This window comes from Malaclemys terrapin, chromosome 1 (assembly GCF_027887155.1).
Source record: "Malaclemys terrapin pileata isolate rMalTer1 chromosome 1, rMalTer1.hap1, whole genome shotgun sequence".
NCBI classification, from domain to species: Eukaryota; Metazoa; Chordata; order Testudines; family Emydidae; genus Malaclemys; species Malaclemys terrapin.
The window spans coordinates 103,197,076-103,216,324 of record NC_071505.1 but is presented as its reverse complement, the minus strand read 5'-3'; the positions used below and the strand labels follow the sequence as shown (position 1 = coordinate 103,216,324).

At 43.5% G+C, this 19,249-nt stretch overlaps 1 protein-coding gene across 1 annotated transcript in view; it reads left to right on the top strand.

Moving 5' to 3' along the window:
* Positions 1-19,249, top strand: part of KDM7A (lysine demethylase 7A) — a 98,548-nt gene that overhangs the window by 28,741 nt on the left and 50,558 nt on the right. Inside the window, 2 exon segments of the mRNA XM_054033738.1 lie at positions 14,268-14,385; positions 15,327-15,487. Coding sequence (XP_053889713.1) covers positions 14,268-14,385; positions 15,327-15,487 — 279 coding nt within the window.

Here is a 19,249-nt window from a genome sequence, read left to right as displayed (position 1 = left end):
CCAGAGCCCCAGCACCCAGAGTGTCTGGATCTCCGGTTTGCTGGATCCCCACGGATGCGTTGATGACATTCAAGACATTGATCCTCTCACTCCCAGTCCACGGGGTGTCACCGTTCTCATAGCATGAAGCGTCAATCATGGCACCGAGACACATGGTCCTGGTACAGCTCCCCAGTAGAGGTCCGCAGAGAGAGCTGACGGGAACAGGGTAGACAGGCAACATCAGTCCCATTCTGGTCTCCCAGACAAGCCTCCCCTTCCTAGGGCTCTGAAAATGAGGAGTAAGATCTGCCCGCAGGCCAAGGCCACCCGCCGGGGCATTGGCATTTCCTTCTGGGCCCCCAGGGGCTGCATGGCTCTAGGGCCAGTGGCCAATCCCTGACACCTGTGGAACCCCTGGTCATGGCCAACTCCTGACACCTGTGGAATCCTGGGGCATTTCCCCAACCATTGCAGGGGCATTGGTTGGTCTCGGGGGCATCGGAAAGACGGTTGTCCACAGTCTCCCGCTCACCTCCGACTTGGAAGCGGAGTTAGAGAAAGCTCCCCAGGGACAGCTAGCTCCAATCGAGGCTTCCCTGGCAGAGGCAGTGGAGTTACTATGCCTATCTATACCTGCCTCCTTCTCATCTTCACCCGACAAGGCGATAGCAGGGCCCTCTCACACGGTCCCTCAGGATGACACAAAAGCCCACCAGGAGCTTTTGAAGAGGGTGGTATTGAATCTCGGGCTGGAAGTCGAATTGCTGGCGGAGCCTTCAGACTCCCTGTTCAATGTGCTGAGTGCAGCAGCCCCCTTGAAGGTGGCATTACCAGTACATGAGGGAGTTGTGAAACTGATCGAAGCCCTTTGGGAAACCCCCTCCTCCCTGCCCCCATCTCTAAGCGGGAAGAGCGGGAGTACTATGTCTCTGCTAAGGGGTTTGAATACTAGTACATACCCGCTGCCTCAAGCTCGCTGTCAGCGTCAGCAGCCAATGAGCATAATAGACAAGGCTAACTGGGATCAACCCCTAAGAATAAGGAGGCAAAGAAGCTCCATCTTTTTGGTATAAAGATTTATTCTATGGCCAGCCTCCAGCTAAGAGTGTCCAAACATCAGGCCCTACTTGGTTCTCTTGGAGAGCAGAAAGCCTTCCAACAGAATGACTTACCTGGCAAAGTGGAAGCATTTCACCTGCTGGTGTCAGAGCAGGATATCTCCCCTACCCAGTTGTCCTTGCAGTCCATCCTGGATTACCTGCTTCACTTGAAGCACCAGGGCCTTGCCTTTTCCTCGATCAAGGTGCACCTGGCAGCCATATTGTCTTTCCATCCCCGTGTCCAGGGTAGATCTCTATTCTCACATTAGGAGATGATCAGGTTCCTGAAAAGCCTTGAAAGACATTTTCTACTGATCCGGGGCCCAGTTCTCCAATGGGACCTTAACCTGGTCCTCTCCAGGCTCACGGGTCCATTGTATTCCTTGTAGCTATTACTTCAGCGAGGTGAGTCTCTGAGAATAAAGCCCTCACTCCAGAGCCCCTGTATATGGTGTTCTACAAGGACAAGGTTCAGCTGTGGCCCCATCCGGCCTTACTGCCAAAGTTGGTGTCACACTTCCATGTCATCCAGAATATCGTCCTCCCAGTGTTCTGTCAAAAGCCTCACACAACCAATGAGGAAAAACGCTTGCACATTCTAGATGTCAGGCATGCCCTGGCTTTAAATTTGGAGCGCACCAACCCCTTCCGCAGATCAGCTCAGCTCTTTTTTTTGTGATTGCTGACAGGATGAAGGGCCTTCTGGTGTCTTCGGAGGATTTCAAACTGAATCACCACCTGCATCCGCACTTGTTACGAGTTGGTGGAGGCTGTGCCTCCACTGATAGTGAAGGCTCACTCTACTAGGGCTCAGAAATCTTTGGCTGCCTTCCTGGCGAATGTCCCTATCCAGAACATCTGCAGGGCTGCAATGTGGTCTTCAGGACACACATTCACCACACGTTACACCATTACCCAGCAGGCCAGAGATGATGCTGGATTTGGCAGAGCTGTGTTGCAATTGACACATCCATGAACTCCTGCCTGCCTCAAGAGGTACTGCTTGGGAGTCCCCTACAATGGAATGGACATGAGCAATCACTCGAAGAAAAAACGATTACTAACCTTTCATAACTGTTGTTCTTTCAGATGTGTTGCTCATGTCCATTCCAAGACCCACCCTCCTTCTCCTCTGTCGGAGTTCCGGCAAGAAGGATCTGAAGGGGTGTGTGTGGGGGAGTTAGCGGCACTCCTTATACTGGCGCATATGTGAGTCACTTCAGAGGACGCCAGAGCCAGTCCCCTACAGATACCACTGAGGGGAAAAACTTCTGTCCCCAGTGCATGTGGCGAGTGCACGTCTACAATGGAATGGACATGAGCAATACATCTCAAAGAACAACAGTTACGAAAAGTTAGTAACCATTTTTTGTCAAGTCTCTAATACTTGGAAATTGGGAAGGACGGGAGATTAATTTCTAGTTTCAAATCCTGAAGAAGCCAGCAATTGAAAGAACAGCTTGGCAGGTTCGATGTCTTTTCTTTCTTCCATGAACAGCAGGCCTCACACAAAGGGCAGTCCAAAGAAATCTGAGAGCTGCAACTTCAATGGGGATTTATCTGTGATGGGTTTCCTCCAGGGTGCCACCTGGAACTGGGGTACCACTGAGCCCCCCAGACCCACCAGCCTGGGCTCCCTATACATTGTATTGCTGTGATTAGCCTGCCAATCCCTCAGGCTCCAGCACATATACAGGTAGGGACATACTCACACAGGTTCTTTATCCAGCCCCTGCATGGGGGCACAGCTAAGGCACCTCTCAGTTTCTAAGGCATGCACCCCACTCTGGAGTGTAAATCCAAAATTATACCATCTTGCGCTGCACAGAGAACTGTACAGCATAAGATCATGATACTCACCCCCTCCCTCAGTGTGCAGAAGGATATGCAACTGCTCTCCACCCCAAGTTATGACTTCACACACTGGTTTTAGACAAAGCAAAAATAAGTTTAACTACAAAAGATAGATCTTAAGTGATCATAAGGGATAGCAAACAGATCAAAGCAGATTACCTAGCAAACAAAACATGCAAACTAAGCTTAATATACTAAAGAGATTGTAGCAAATTCTTACTCTAAATGATGATTTGAGCAAGCTGCAAGAATTCTTAAGGGGACAGCTGTATTGGTTTACAGCTTAAAATCCCAGGTGTTGCTTTCACAGGGTCCAGCACTTCCTCCCAGTTCAGTCCTTGCTCAGGTGTTTCCAGGAGTCTCTTTGGGCAGGAAGTTTGTGAAAAACCTCAATGATATCACTCCCCTGTGTTAAATAGCTTTTACATATGGTGGGAACCTTGTGTCTCCAAGCTTCGTTCCCACACCAGTCAATGGAAAAACACTGGTATTCTACAATGGCGTCCAGTACTAGGTGACCTGGTCACCTGCCCCTGTAGCGTCCTAGCAGCCATGAGTCAGAGGCTGTTTACAGTGTCCTCAGGAAGGCTCCCTGATGGGAGATTATCTTCTTCTAATACTTATTGTTTTCTGATGGCCCTGTAACCTGAATGGGCCCTTCCCAGCTAGCCATCTAGACTGACAGTCTTTTGCCTAGTGGGCGTTTCCCAGGTGTAAACACATTTGTGATGCAGATACATAGTCAATATTCCTAACTTCAGATACAAAAATGATACCCGCATACAAATAGGATAATCGTATTCAGTAAATCATAACCTTTCCAATGATATCTCACATGACCTATCTTGCATAAAATATATTGAGTATGTCATAATCATATAATATTATTGTGAAGAATATGGGGTGCAGTGCCATGCTATCCTCTTATGTCTTTGTAATTTTTCTCATTGCCTGTCTCCATTCCAGTTTCCTGATTTATAAACAAATCCCCACACATCCCTAAGTGAACCTAAATCTCATAGGAATTAGTCTAAATCTCCTAGGAATTGCAAAAGAAACCATCATTCAAACACAGTGCCAGCAGAGACTTCTTCTTCATCCATTCCCTCTTCATTAGATCCGTTTGTGGTGCAGATCATAAGTGAAAAGATGAAAAACTTCACTTCATTCCTTTATGGGTTTCTTGCAAACCTCAGTGGACAGATTTCTGGAGCAAGTAAAGAAGCAGGGAATCATTTTGGTTGCAACTTAAGTTAGTGAGAGCAGTTGTAGATAGCATCGGATATCTTTGCCAAGAGCTGAGCCAGTTAAAAGCACAGGTTACCGGAACAACTAAGTACCCTGAAGAGTTAGAGAAGAGACACAGAAAGCAAAAATCTCAAGTTTGTCTGTCTGCTAGTAGGCACTGAAGGGATGACTCCTGTATACTGTAAAGTTCGTACAATTTCTTACCCTAGGTTTCTGGGAAACTGGCTCCTATTAGACTTTTTTATTTGGTCTCTAGAAAATGTTCAAAATTAAATACTCTGGATCATTAAATCAGTACCTGTTCCTGTAATTTAATGGCTAGTTTGGGATTAAATCTGCTTTTGAAGAATATGAATCGCATTCAAATTACTATTAAAAGAAAATAGTAGCCTCTTTGGTGGCAAACTGCATATGTTTTCCTCTTGTGAGCATATTTAAATTGTGTGGAGAGTGGATGGAGCAGGTTCTTCCCTTTTCATTCAGCCCTAAGAGCAAAGAGGTATGTATCTTGGAGTGTAATGATTAAAACATTTTAATAATGGAGAGAAGAATATTGAATGGAAAAGAGTAAATCTTGTGAAATGCTTATGTACATAATGGCCTGGTCTTGGTTTTTTAAAGGCTAACCTCTTCTTGTTAAGCTCTTACCTAGGGAAATGTTTTGGATGGAGTTTTGAATTTTATTCTAAAAGCTTATCAACATTGATTTCCCCCTTCCTCCCCCCTGCCCCCCCGGATTCCCTGAGGATATTTGAGAGATTGGGTAATGGACCTTTCTCTGAGTGGCATATGGAGATTACACCTAAGACTCCAGCTTTGCCTGCCTTTTCTAGAGTGTTTCTGATCTGTATGGGTGTGACATCTGCTCCTCAATTAACAACATTAGAGATAAATTGTTAAAGTTGTTACAGCCCTGATTGTTTTGGAAAATTAATCTCTTGTATAGGATATAAGATGTAATTAATAGCTTCAGGATTAGCAACGTTTAGTTTAGGGTCTAAAAGCCTTGTTAACCACACCATTGCAAAAAGACATTTATCAATTCTCTAACCTTTCATCACTGTGCACCTGTCCTATGGATCAAAATACAATATAGTGCATGTAAATATCCACCAACTTCCTCTAACTTTTTGCTCACCCCCTCTCCGAAAGTGTGATGTGATTTTCCTGTAGATAGGGAGAGATGGATGGATGTTTTTTGGGGTTGGGTGGGGAGGGAAATAGGCTTTGTAATTTACCTTGACTGCTAATAAATCCTGGCTCTGCTGAATCAAGGAGAGAGATCAGTTCCACACTTAAGTACGCCTCATGAATGTTCAGTTGACAGCCTCAGGGCCAGTGCAAGGATATTTTGTGCCCTAGGCAAAACTTCCACCTTGCCTACCCCCTCCCTCAAATAAATCACATACATTATACACAATACATGGTCACAGAGTAACATGTTATAATTTAGAATTTGTTTCCGCGCTTTAAGTTTAGCAAATTTAGGAACAAGTTCCTCCAAGTCAATGGTGTGAGCACTGTCATGTTCCAGGGCCGCCCAGAGGATTCAGGGGGCCCCTTCTATAAAAAAAAGTTGCAATACTATAGTAACATGTATTTGGAAATGTAAAAAATTAATTTTTGAATGTATTTCACAAATTAATTTGTAGTAATTTGAAAATACACTAAATACATTATTTAAAAACATTAAAAGCTGTAATGGCATGCATACCTTTGCAATTACATAATGGGCTGTTGCTGGGTGATGGTAATGGTTGGTACCAATGGGCTGTTGCTGCCTGGGGGTGGTGCTACTGTTGCCCAGGGCTGGGTGGGGAGCTGGGCTCTGGGTTCAGGGCTCTGGGTTCAGGGTTCCTGGCTCATGGGCTGGGCTCAGGGCTGTGAGGGGGATGGGGTTGGGGGGTGCCTGGCTCAGAGGGGCTGGGGTCAGGGCTGTGGGGGGGATGGGGTCGGGGGGTTTCTGGCTCAGAGGGCCTGGGCTCGGAGCTGGGGGTCAGGGCTGTGGGGGATGGAGGCTGGAGGCGGGAGTGCCTGGTCCCGGCCCCTTACCATGCCGCTTACCCCCTCTCCCAGGAGCCTCCAACATGCTTGTGGGGCAAGGGGAGCCTCTGACATATTCGTGGGGGCCCCTGCCGGGCCTGGGGCAAATTGCCCCACTTGCCCCCCCCCTCCCCCCGGGTGGCCCTGAACTCAGATACTGGGCATGACAGAGGCTGGAATAGGGAGAGGGGGGCACTGGGGCAGCTCAGCTCTGCAGGCTGCCGTCCTCTCCAGCCGCCCATGCACAAGTGGAGCAGGAGCAGGGACCAGCCAAGGACCAAGGGGGCAGGAGCACAGGCGCCTGAGTCCGAGCTGTGGGGAAGCACTTACTTTGCCCAAGGCACGGGCGTCAGGGTCCTCTTTCTTCCTCCGCTCCACCAGACTGCCGCCTGAGACTCTCTTCTTCTCCGTGCCTCCCGCTGGGGCTGACTGTGGAGGCTGAGCCAGGAGGCAGCCGCCCCTTTCCTCTAGAAGCCCTGCTGTTGCGCCCATCGCCGGGCTTGTGCCACGTGTGCTAAGCAGAGCTGCAGAGCTCTGCCCAGCCGCCGGCCCCCCTGCCGGCAATGAGAAGAATCGCATGGGATGGAGCGGCCGCTGCGCTGGGAGGGAGAGGGAGTCTGAGCCGCCGGCAGGCAGCCCAGGGGTTCCCGTGTCCGCGCGTCGCCGGCAGCCGGGAACCCCTGAGCTGCCTGCTAGTGTCTCAGACTCCCTCTCCCTCTCAGCGCAGCGGCCGCTGGAACGATGTAAAAAAAAAAATTGGGGGCGCCACTTTTTGGCGCCCCCAAATCTTGGCACCCTAGGCAACCGTCTAGTTGACCTAAATGGTAGTAACAGTCCTGGACAGCCTTCTTCTTAGAGTCCTGCAATCCAGCCTCAACCCAGTGGGACTCAACTACAAGAGCAAGGTCTTGCAGCACTTCTCACCACACACAACACAGCAAAGGGTGGCAGACAGAAGAAGCAGGCTGCTCATCCATTGCTGTACTGACTCTATGGGCAGGAGGAGGCAGGGCTGGCCCACAACATTTTGGCACCTGAAGTGGGGAGCTCAAATGACGCTGCTATGCCCCCTCGCTTGGGCCAAAACTTTGAAAGGTCTCAATTCTGTCTTCTTCCTGTTTTACTCCTCTCATGGTATTGCTCTGCTACCTACCCCAATAAAGGAGAATGAACAACTTAAAATGCCTTGTTCAAAAATGTTAAGTAACACTTAACTTTCAGTCACCTGAACAACAAATGTAACTTTTCCTTGTCTGCACAGTAAACACTGGCATTTTTATCTGTTTGAATAATCAAAGTGGTGCTTTCCGTGCCTTCTTGGTTGCAAAGATTTGAACTGCTTCCTGAAGGTCCACGGTCTAGGCCAGCTCATGCTCTGGTTGCAAGGCCGACCAGCCTCTCCTGTGTCATTGTGGAGCGTAGATGTGTTTTTATTAACTTCAGCTTGGAGAAGCTGCGTTCTCCATTGGCAACTGTTTCAGGAAGAGTTAGAAGTATGCGCAGAGTAACAAAAGCGTTTGGAAAGAGGGTGGTCATCTTATTTGTGCACATATATTCCAGAACAGCCTTTGGAGTTGATCCTGCTGAAATGTATCTTGAAAGGGCTTTCAGTTAATCACCTAAATCATTCGCATCAATATCACACATGTCATCATGTGTCAACACGGTCTCTAGTGCCCTGCATTGCTGGTGTAGGTCTTCAGGTATAGTGAGGAGTTTTGGAATATCATACAACATCCCAAATATACTGCTGTGTTCCTTGAGCTCTATGAAACGTTCTTCAACTGACTGTATTGCACAATCTAGCACCTGGTTAAAGAATTCAACTTTGAATTGTTTGGGGTCTCTTACGGGATTATCAAGTGCCTCGTAATCAAAATGTCGTCGTCTTTGGTGACTCTTGTATTCTTGAATGGGTGGGAAAATAGCTTCTGTGTGAAGTTCCTCTGCCAACTTCTGTGCACTCTTCAGAACATTTTTAAAGCCCTCATCTGACCGGTAAGACTGTAGGTATGACTTTGCTTTGTCCAGTTGTTCCATTGCTCCAGATATATCAAGGTCAACACCTTGGAGTCTCTTGCTTACAACATTTATTTCAAACAGTATGTCATGCCACAACACTAAGCCACACAGAAATTTGAAGTTATGTATTTTTCTGGTGATTCCATTTCCCTCTGCCACTGTTCTCCCACGAACAGTTCCTGTCATAGCATTATCCTCCATAAAGGCAACTATGGCATCATTTATCTTCCCAATTTGGTGTTTGATAGGCTTTATCGCCTCCACTCGACTTTCCCATCATGTGGCACTCAGTGGTTTCAGTGTCAGAGAGATGTTCCCAGATGTTGCTTCAAAATTTGCTATCGATGAGTTGATACAGAGAAGAATACATAAATGCTTTGAATTACATTAAAAAATTCAGCAGCTTCGCTAGAAGCTGATGCTGCATCACTGACCACCAAGTTCAATGAATGAGAACTGCACGGGACAAAAAAAGCTCGAGGGTTTAACTCTCGGATCCATGTCTGCACTCCTGTTCTTTCCTCTCATGTTTGCACCATTATCGTAGCCATGACCTCTCATCTCAGCTATTGCAATTCCCGTATCTTCTAGCTTTTTAAGAAGCACATTTGTCATATCAGCTCCCGTAGTACCATCAATGTCAATAAATTCTAGAAAATGCTCTCACAGTCATTATTGCAGGGACTTTTTCACTAGGTTCTGTTGTTGTTACGAAACACACCATTGAAGTCATTTGTTCCGTATGGCTGATGTCAGGTGTGCAGTCCAGAATAACAGAGTAATATCTTGCTGACTTCAGATCAGCCACAATCTTCTGTTTGACTTTTGTTGCCAATAACTGTGTGATCTCATTTTGAATTGTTTTTCCAAGTTAGTGGTGTGTGTACATTTCTTGGGTGGTGACTCTTCTTAGATGCTCCTGGAGTACAGCATCAAACTCAGCCATCAGCTCCACAATTTTAAGGAAGTTTCCATTGTTTGGCACATACAGCTGATCTGAAGTGCCACGCAGTGCTAGGTTTTGGGTAGCAAGCATTCTCATAATGGCAATGAGCCTTTTCAGAACATTTTGCAAGTGAAGAGTCTCTGATGCAATCTTCTCTTGATGCTGATCATCTGTGGTGGCCTTTAACCTTAGTCTCATCTCAAGCTCTTTCCACATATGGAATACTCTCTGCTGATTTGCTGCCTTCTCATGGCATGCCAGATTTTTCCAGTCCTTTGTTCCTGTAGAACCCAATGTGGCTGGAACATTAGACTGGAAGAGTTGGCAACAAAAACAGTGTGCAGCATTGTGGGTTTTTGAATACATAAGCCATGGTCTTTCCACTTTGTCACCATTGGGGATTTCCTGCCAGCAATGGATGGAAACTTCTATTTTCATTGTCTTTGGGGAACATGAAGTTTTTCACTTTCTGTGGCCCATGCAGTACAAGGAAGTCCCTCATGCTACTGCTCAAGTGAGTCCACAGTCCCGGATCATCTAGACTTAAGGAACTAAACTCAGCAGCAGCTGTTTCTTGTGCCTTCACCACACTCATCTCTGATCTACACTTTTTTCTTCAGGAATATGCATGGTTATATCCATTTGAGATGGACTACTGCAGCATCCATATCTCCAAGTCCACTCAGTCCTACTTCTTGTTCAGCCAATCGCTAAGACAAACAAGTTTTTGTTTACATTTAAAGGAGATAATGCTGCCCTCTTCTTATTTACAGTGTCACCAGAAAGTGAGGACAGGCATTTGCATGGCACTTATAATAATAATAATCCCTATTACTTGAAATATGTTTTTCCAAAATTGTTTTGAAAGAAGCTTAAACATAATTATGTTCAGATTAAAAGGAAGTTGTATTGCAGTTCTAGGGAGTATATATGTTATGGATATTTTCCCACCTAATCATTAAAAGATTGTTCATAACAATTTAACTTGTAAGACTAAAGATATAAAAAGTGCAAACTCCATATTATCAAATGTCAATTAAGGCTGACTTCCGACTCACCAAAGAATCCGCTATGCTAATAAAGGCAGACTTCAGTACCTAAAGGAACTCTGCTGTGTAGTTTAAAGATGTAAAGATCAAATGTACTAATATCAGAAAATGACTCCATTTATTTTTCACACTTCAGCCCAAGTGTGCGCTCCTGACTTGACAATGCACGGTATCCTATGGGTATGCAGTTTGAGTATCCACATGTCAGCTTTACATGTTTTTGAAAATGTGGGCCACCATATCATATTCCTACTCCTACTGTGTAGACATGGTGATCACTGCAAATGTGTTTTGGTTGAGGGTTGCGCTATTGCCAACTCGAAGCATTAAAAAATGAGTAATCATGAGTAGCTTAAAAATAGTGGTATTTTAAAAATTACTAATAAATTGTGGGTTCTTATTCTTTGCCTACTGGTTTTGAAGCCTTTAGGTTACACTTGAGTTATGTTTTTCAAGCTTCTCTCCCTAATCATGAGGGCTAGCACGTTTTTTAAAGCTGGGTATCAGAGGGGTAGCCGTGTTAGTCTGGATCTGTAAAAGCAGCAAAGAGTCCTGTGGCACCTTATAGACTAACAGACTTATTGGAGCATGAGCTTTCGTGGGTGAATACCCACTTCATCGGATGCATCCAACGAAGCGGGTATTCACCCACGAAAGCTCATGCTCCAATACATCTGTTAATCTATAAGGTGCCACAGGACTTTTAAAGCTGAGGCTCTCATGTAGTCAATTGACTGTAGGATCAGGAGCTCCCAAGAAAAACACTCGTGCATGTTGGCAACACTGCTTTTCATCTTGTTTCAACCTCTTTCAAATCCCATAGGTCCAGCGTGTTTCTGTTGTGGTGGCACTTAAAGTCCCCAAACAGGATTAAATCCCCATTGTACAAACCAAACAAATAATACTGACAGTCCCTGCCTAAAATCTAGATAGTGATTTTTCTGAGACAATAGGCAAGGGTCGGGGGGGGCAGGTAGGAATAGTAAAGGTGTGTTTACATAAGTGAGTAAGAAGTGGTTACTGGCCTGGCGTGCAGAATGTAAAAATCTTAATTAAAATTTAAATAATGCTTTATCCTGTACTATCTTAAAATGAACTTCTGGCCCATTCTCTGTCACTCCTTTTCCTAAAACATCCCTGCTGCTCCAATGGATTTCCTTAATCCATTTTTAGTGTTATAATTGTGGCAGGGCTTTTCTTGTTTGCATTGGTGAGGGGACAAATATTTTTTCCTTCCACTTCTTAGAGTTCAAGTTTTTTACATGACATGTCCATTCTAAATCACAAAAATCAAATAATTTGTTTTTTTAAACAATAAAGTTATTGTACTTATTTTCTTATCTGCTTGTGTATTGTTCTAGTGTGTCTTACTGGATTTTGCCAAATATAGAAAATAATTTGACAGTTTAAATAGAAAGGTACTTTTCATACTGTTTTGTATTCTTGAATATTCTCTCCTGCTCAAGGAAGCATGATGTACCTCCTCCCTAAGTACCAACTGGTGAAAAAGAATTAACTGAAATAAAATTAATTCCTAGCTCTCAGATGTTAAAAACTGATTGTAAACATCAGTACTGCACTGTAAAAATAAATATATTATGCAACTACTGCGTTCTTCCATTGCAGTATATTATTACATCACAGATGATTTTGGTGGAAGTGCTGTATGTTGCAAATCATCAAATTAGTGGCTAGTACTCTGCATTATTCAAATATTATTTATGATTGAGGAAGTAGATTTGGGAAGCTAATTAAAACTTGGCTTCATTATTCATGAAGTACTACTGAATATTTGAATAGTCTACTCATTAAACTAGCTCTACAACACTGATTATCAGGTTAGCAAGTCACTATAAACGTCACATGTTTAATTGAGCAAATTTATTTTCCTAAGTGACTTTTAAAGGGCACAGTTTGTTGCCTCTACAGAAAACAATACATCATTAGGAATAATTACCTGTCATGTATAACGACTGGGAGATGCAAATAGATTAATTAGCTGTCAATCAGTGCTGGACTGCAGCTGGTGTTTCTGAAAAACCAGCAGCAAAAAATTCTAGAGCTTATTAAAATAAAGGCAGATTTTTTTTTTTAATAGTGTGTTCAGACTTGCTAGGTTTTATTGCAGTCTTTGGTGCAATATGAACTTTTTACAAGAGCTCATCCTAAATTTTATTTAATATTTGGAATTATGGACTATTTGGCTAATTCATTTTGTGTTGAATGAAGATCTAATAATATTATCATATTAATAAAACTGTTTAGATGCCAGATTTTGTTAGCCAGGCTTTTTTGTCTCAATTTTTGAGACCCCATTTGAGTGAGCAGGCTAGTAACCCGAGCTCTTTCATTTTCAGCAGATGTAACCAATTCCTGATCAATACTAGAGTAGTAATTATTACATTACACACTTGATCTCAGTATATACCTTGGGGGCATCTGTCTTTATTAGCAGCTATCAAATACTACTGATCACAATTCGGCATAGTTTTTGTTTTAGAATTAATCAGAATAAAATAAGCATAGCCTGAGTTTTAAGTTTTTTGTTCAACTTCCCTCAGTTGGTAACTGGTACATTGCAGATCAATAAAAAGGTAGTGAGAAACTAGGGCTAAACTCAGCCGAAGTTCATTCCAAGCTGATGTGGTATGATCCTTTTTAGACGCACCTGGTTGGGAATTTATTTGGAGTTTGCAGCCACTGAAATGATAGAAGCTGAGTGCAAGAGAATCACAGTATTCATTGTGTTGGTAGAAAGTGCTAATAAAGTGTTCAGCATTCTTTGCCATCAAATTCATGGTTGAACATTTGTTGCTTCTAAAAGAAGCCATAGTCCTTCTGTCTGAATTACGGTGACAAGTGGTTGATAGCAATTAAGAGTAATTCGTGAAAGGATTAAATGGGTTTGAGGAAAGGTGATATTCAATCATTTTATGTTAAACGGGGAAGCTTTTAAGATTAAGTAAATTTGTCATTTTTTTCAATTCTCTTAAAACCAAACAAAAAAAGTGATGTGGGAGACTGCATATAATTCCTTTGTGACTTTGTGTAATATTTTCAGTAACATATCCGTGATTTGTAATGGTGCAACTGGCAAAGCAATTTGTATGAGGACTTCTAATTTTACATTTGTGTTTAGCTCTAGAAGTCTAAAGCCTTTGTATGAATATACCATGTAGCTAATAGAAGAGAACCAAAGTCAATGCCCAAAACCATAAAGGAACACCTATTTATCCTTTTGTTTTTATTAATATAAAATCCTCCACCTGGAGCTTGATTGTATGTTGAAGTTGCACCTAAAGGTTTCAGTCCGGTCTGGACCCCTTGTGCTAGGCACTGTACAAACATAATAAATAACAGTCCCTACTCAAAAGAGCTTACAAACTAAAAGACAAGATGTAAACAGTGGATGGGGCAAACAAATGGGGTGAAGGATAGGATGAGTGGATGAAGGTGGAGTAACCAAAAATAAGTCATTTTAATAATAGCCAAAGACTAGATTTTCATATGTTAATACAACTGCTAGCATATCAGAAACCCCACTCAGGATTATTGGGATGTATTGGTCTATGGTAATATAAATAGTAATAATTTAGCTCATCTTGAAGATGTAGGATGATCTTGTGATTAAAATATAGGACTGAGCATTAGGAAACCTCAAGTTCTATTTCTGGCTCTGCTGTAGGCTTCCTCTTTAGTTTTCTGGGCAAGTTTCAGGCTGTCAGTGTTTGTATTCCCTTATGACAGGAGTATTGAATCTTAAATCATTATTCATACACTGCTTTGAGATTCCCAGATGGAAGGAGCTATAGAAATGCAAAGGATTAATATTTTGTTATTACCATCGTATTTTAAATATTTTAAAGACGACTCTGTTTTATGCAACAGATGAAGTCAACTGAATTAAAAATAAACTGTCAGTCTAATTAACGTGGTTGGTTCACTGGTGGAACATCAGCCAGTCTCACCCATGCCATCAACACTGACTAATTTTCAGTTTAATCCTTTTTTAAAAAAATCTAGTGAAGAGGAGGAGGAACTGGCACAGACATGACTACACAGAGTTTGATGATGGTTCCAAACCAGTCCAAGCTGGAACACGGACTTTTGTTAAACAACTGCGGGCTCGCTCGTTCCCAAGGTATGGAAACTTGCTTAGAAGTCAAATCATAAAAAGGGGGGAAACCTTGGGTATCGATCATGTCTAAAAAGTCTTGCTAACTTGCCTTCACAAAAACACCACCATCACAAAAAAAAACCCTTCTTACATGTCTGAGATCTAATTTTTTTCATCCAGCGTTTCATATCCATATATTTGCCTTCAAGGCACCTTGTTTAGCATCCATCAATCAAATTACTACACATGGATGTAATTTCTTATGAAGTCTATCACTACCAACCCATATTGTTAGGTGTGTTGCCTCTTCAGCATTTTCAGCCTGTCTGGTCCAGGAAACAAGAGACTCAGAAATCACTTCCCATTTTCTCTCTCTAATGTAGACCACAAACATCGGAACAGTGGTTTATCTAGTCCCAGATGGCTCAGAAGAAGGTGAAGGAGATCCCTTGGTGCACAGTTATGTAATAACCTGGTCATAAAATAAATTTCTTACTTATTCCAGCAGTTAAGAATTGGCTTACTCTCTAAAGCAAGATGACTTGTATCCCTTTTAAAAGAAAATGCTTTTTATTCTAATATATCAATATGTTGTCCTTATCCATATAAGTGACTTTTTTGAATCCTCCTAAACTCTTGGCTTCAATGACATTTTATAGCAGAGTTCCCCAGATTAATTATACCTTATAAACGTGTACTTCCTTGATTTGGTTTTAAATTCGTTGTCTTTTAGTTTCATTAAATGTAAGTAGCAGGCTTCCCTTTACCTTGAGTGCTTAATTTAATACAATTGTATCCACTTATTTTAATTTGATTTATATTAGCTATATAACTCTAATAAGATGTTTTCTTGAAACCTAACAAAGCTTTTGTTAATTTCTCTTTCAAACAGGTTTACTTTTTTTTTTTTTTTTTTTTTCTTTTTTTTCAGTGCTAATATTTTGTTTCCTCCTCCCCCCTCACAGTGCTGATGAAATCATTTTGAAAATGCATGGCAGCCAGCTGACACAAAGATACCTGGAGAAACATGGGTTTGATGTCCCTATTATGGTTCCTAAATTAGAAGGTCTTGGGCTCAGACTCCCTCCCCCTACTTTCTCCGTTTTGGATGTGGAACGCTATGTAGGTAAGGGACTTCCTGGAATATGTGTGAATGCTTCAGTGTAGAGTGAATTAAATACAATAAATATTTGCATGGTTACAACAATTAAAGGATACTATATGCCTAATCTAAATTGAACAGTTCTTACCAGAAGGTTGGCAAGGGTAAATTAGACCTACCAATTTGGGTTTTGTGTATGGGTATGCATGTGACAATTGTATGCCCATAGCTCTCAACATTCACACCTGGCAACTTGTGGCACAAGCTATCAAAATGTGTGATGACTAAAATGTTGAACAGCTGTATTTTGTTCTGCAACACACCATAAGCAACAGGTTGTAATGTTTTTTGAGGATGTTTTCTTACACTGTGAATCAGATAAGCTAGTTTTGCAATCTGTACTCTAATGATGGGGATGGGGGGCTTTGTTACAGATTTTAAAAATGGTTTCTCGCACAGTGAGAACATCTTTCAAAGGGTTTTACATTTACCAATCATCGGTTGCTGATGGTGCATTGCACAACAAAGCTTTTGCATATGAGAGGGTGTCCCTGGGGTATTGGGGAGAAGGTCCTTGCCTGGGCTTCTTATGTGGCTGCGGGGGTGGGGGTGAATTTAGGGAAAGCGGGATGCTACCTTCCCAGCTGCTCCAAAATACCATCTCCCCACCTACACTGTTAATACATGGAGGTTATAGCTGCTGCTTGAGTCCAGGGACTCCCAGCTGCTGCATCTCTGGAACCCCCTGCTCCTCTCTGCCCCTTCCCCTCCCAGGAGCAAAGCAGCCTGAGAGGGAAGGAGAGGAGCAGACAGTAGGTTTCAGATAGGTGAGGAGGGAGGGAGGTAGCTGCAGGGCAGAAATATTCACAGTTGGCGGATGAGGGAACAGGAGGAGACTGAAAGCTCAGGGTCAGATCAGTTTCCTCCCTCCTCACCTCTTATATCTGTAAACTGTTGGCTCCTCAGTCTATCTGATCCTTCCCTTTATAAGCTTTTTTTCTGCTCCTTGGAGGAGTGGGGGAGAAGTTCAGGGAGCACCATAGCTTCAGCAGGAGCATTTAGTCTTCCGTCAGGCTTGCTGGGCAGTCTCTAACCACCTCAGGACCACCTGAATATGTATTTCAGTGAGACTGAGCCAGCTGCAGTGTGGAATGTGCTGCATAATATTCTACAGCTAAGAGTTTTCTGTGTGCCTTGCATCATCTCTTGTGTTCTTTTGGTAGCATATTGAAATGCACTACAAACAGGACTTTTGTGCTTATCAGTGTTTTAAGACTCCATTAGAATACACTATGTGCAGTATACTGAACGACCTGACCATATACTGATTACTCAGTCCCCTTGTTGATTGCTCATGGTTGCTCGGAAGAATAGTTGGCATTTCAACAATTCTGTGACTTTATTTTGGAAGTCTGGCTGTACCGGGGCTATCCCTCTACCCCACACACACTTCCACACACTCAGTTTGGCACATCAGTTTCCCTGGTTCTTTTTCAAGGAGTGTCTGTGTGTGTGCTTCACTTCAGGTGAATGTGTGTGTCTGCACCTGTGATCGGAGAATTTCAGTGGCAGTGCCCATTTGGGTCACACATGTGCTCTCCCCGTCTTGTGCCACTCCTGGCGGCTACATAGCGCTATGCGACCAAACCAGCCTCAATTTCTTTTCATCTGTCCTTGAGCTGTTCATGGTAGTACCTCTTTGCTTGCTTCACGTTTATCTCTGAGAGTTAGTGTTTGTAGAGTTAGTTAACTATAGCTACCCTCCTCTCTCATCATTTATTTTCTTTCATCCTTAGTGTACTTTTAACCTTCTTCACTTGGGGGAAGGCTACTGACAGGGGCATGCCCGGATCCCTGGGATTTAAACAATGCCTTTCTTACTAGGAGGCAATTCCGGTCAGTGTTGGGCATTCTCAGTGTGTCCAATGTCTGGGCGAGACACACGTACCTCAGAAGTGCCCCCATTGCCACAACCTCAAGGCTCGCACCAGAAAATCAGGGGACTTAAGTTGAAACTTATCCTGATGGAAAAGTCACTGCACCTGGCTTCTGACCCCCAGACCGCTTTGCACCCTGGACGCCAGTCTTCGCCAATCCCAGTGACAGCCTCCGGCAGACATTCCCCACCACCTTCAAAAAGGAAGTACTCTAAAAAGGTGGACAAAAAGCAGGCAACAACCTCCCCTACCAGGGAACCAGCTAAAAAGGAAGAAAAAACTGGCTCATTCAACACTCTTGGTACCGACCACAGTGCTGTTGAGCCCCTCCGAGTGGGCGGGATCCTCCAATACTGCTGGTACCACGAAAGCCAAAGACCCTAAGGGGATGGTCTCTGAGAGGAGTGGCAAAGAGAAGCTTACCACCTCCTCCATGGTACTGATGGAGCCGCTTAAATGTGTGGCATTGGGCAGCTTAGCATTGCTGTAGTCTGCTGCGTGTTGTACCAGTCACCTAGTGCATAGCACAGCCAGATCAGTACCGACAACCGCTACAACTTCAGCGGCACCAACAAAAACGTCCTCTGTACCGATGCTTGTGGTACCTCAACAATTCTTTTTCCACAAGGACCTTCCAATTTCTGCAACACCAGAATCTCCCCTTCTTGGTACTGATATTACCCCAGCATTCTTGATACAGTGCCAATCTACACCCCCATCCAGATAGGCCCCTCCTTTCTCCAGTGAGGAGGAGGATAAGGAGGAAGGGGACCTTTACTTCTCATCCATTCAGGCAATCACCAGACCTGGTCCACGGGAACAACCCACATATCACCCCAGGGTTAACACGCATTGGTGATATGGACATCCATGGATGCCGCCACCACTAATACCATTCCCACTGCAGTGGCCTTATTGGGATCCATAGGCTGCGTACAGGCAACACTATTCTAGGACTTCTAGCACTCATAGGGAGAGACTGAGATGCTCCCAATCCTCAGTAGGTGTACCCTCTGAAGAGACTTTTGATCAGGAAGTCACCCTACCGACCAATATCTCTTCATCCTCTCTGGACGAAGCCATTATGCCTCCTCCACCCCCCAATAGCTGATGACTTCAGACAGTTCCAGGAGCTATTTAAAAGGATTGCTTACTCACTCAAGATACCCTTGGAAGAGGTTGCAGAGTCTCAACACAAGCTGTTAGACATTTTACAAACATCAACCTCATCGAAGATTGCGCTCCCCATAAACGAGGCACTCATGGATCCAGCCAAGATAATCTGGCAGGCCCCCTGCAACGATGCCACCCACTTGTCAGAGATAAGTACAATGTCCCCTCTAAGGGTCCACAAGATATCACTACAAATACTCCAGAAGAAAATCCATAGACATAGGACCAAATCCTGCAGAGAATTAAGCATGTGCGTATCTTTAAGCATGCAAGAAGTCCAGTGGGATTAGTTATTCATATGCTTAAACCTTTGCTGGATCAGCTTCATTATTGCTTGTAGAAAATTTATAGTAGACATTGAGTTAAGTGCTCAGATACTGTGGTGATGACTACTATAGAAATATATACAAATAAATGTATTCTTGATAACTTCCTCCTACCTCTCTTCCTTTCGGTGACAGAAGCCACAAAACCAAGCATATGAACCAGTTAGTCATGTTAGGTTCCTCCTTTTCCTTTTGGTTAACCACAGAAGTGGTGACTTATTTTATTTTTAGATTAGGTTCAGTTATATTCTTAAATAACAGTAACAAATCATATCTAGATAAGATCTTGGGTTACTCTTGTCCCTCTTTGTTTTGGGGAGGGTGGGGTAGTGGAGTTCATTTGCGTACAA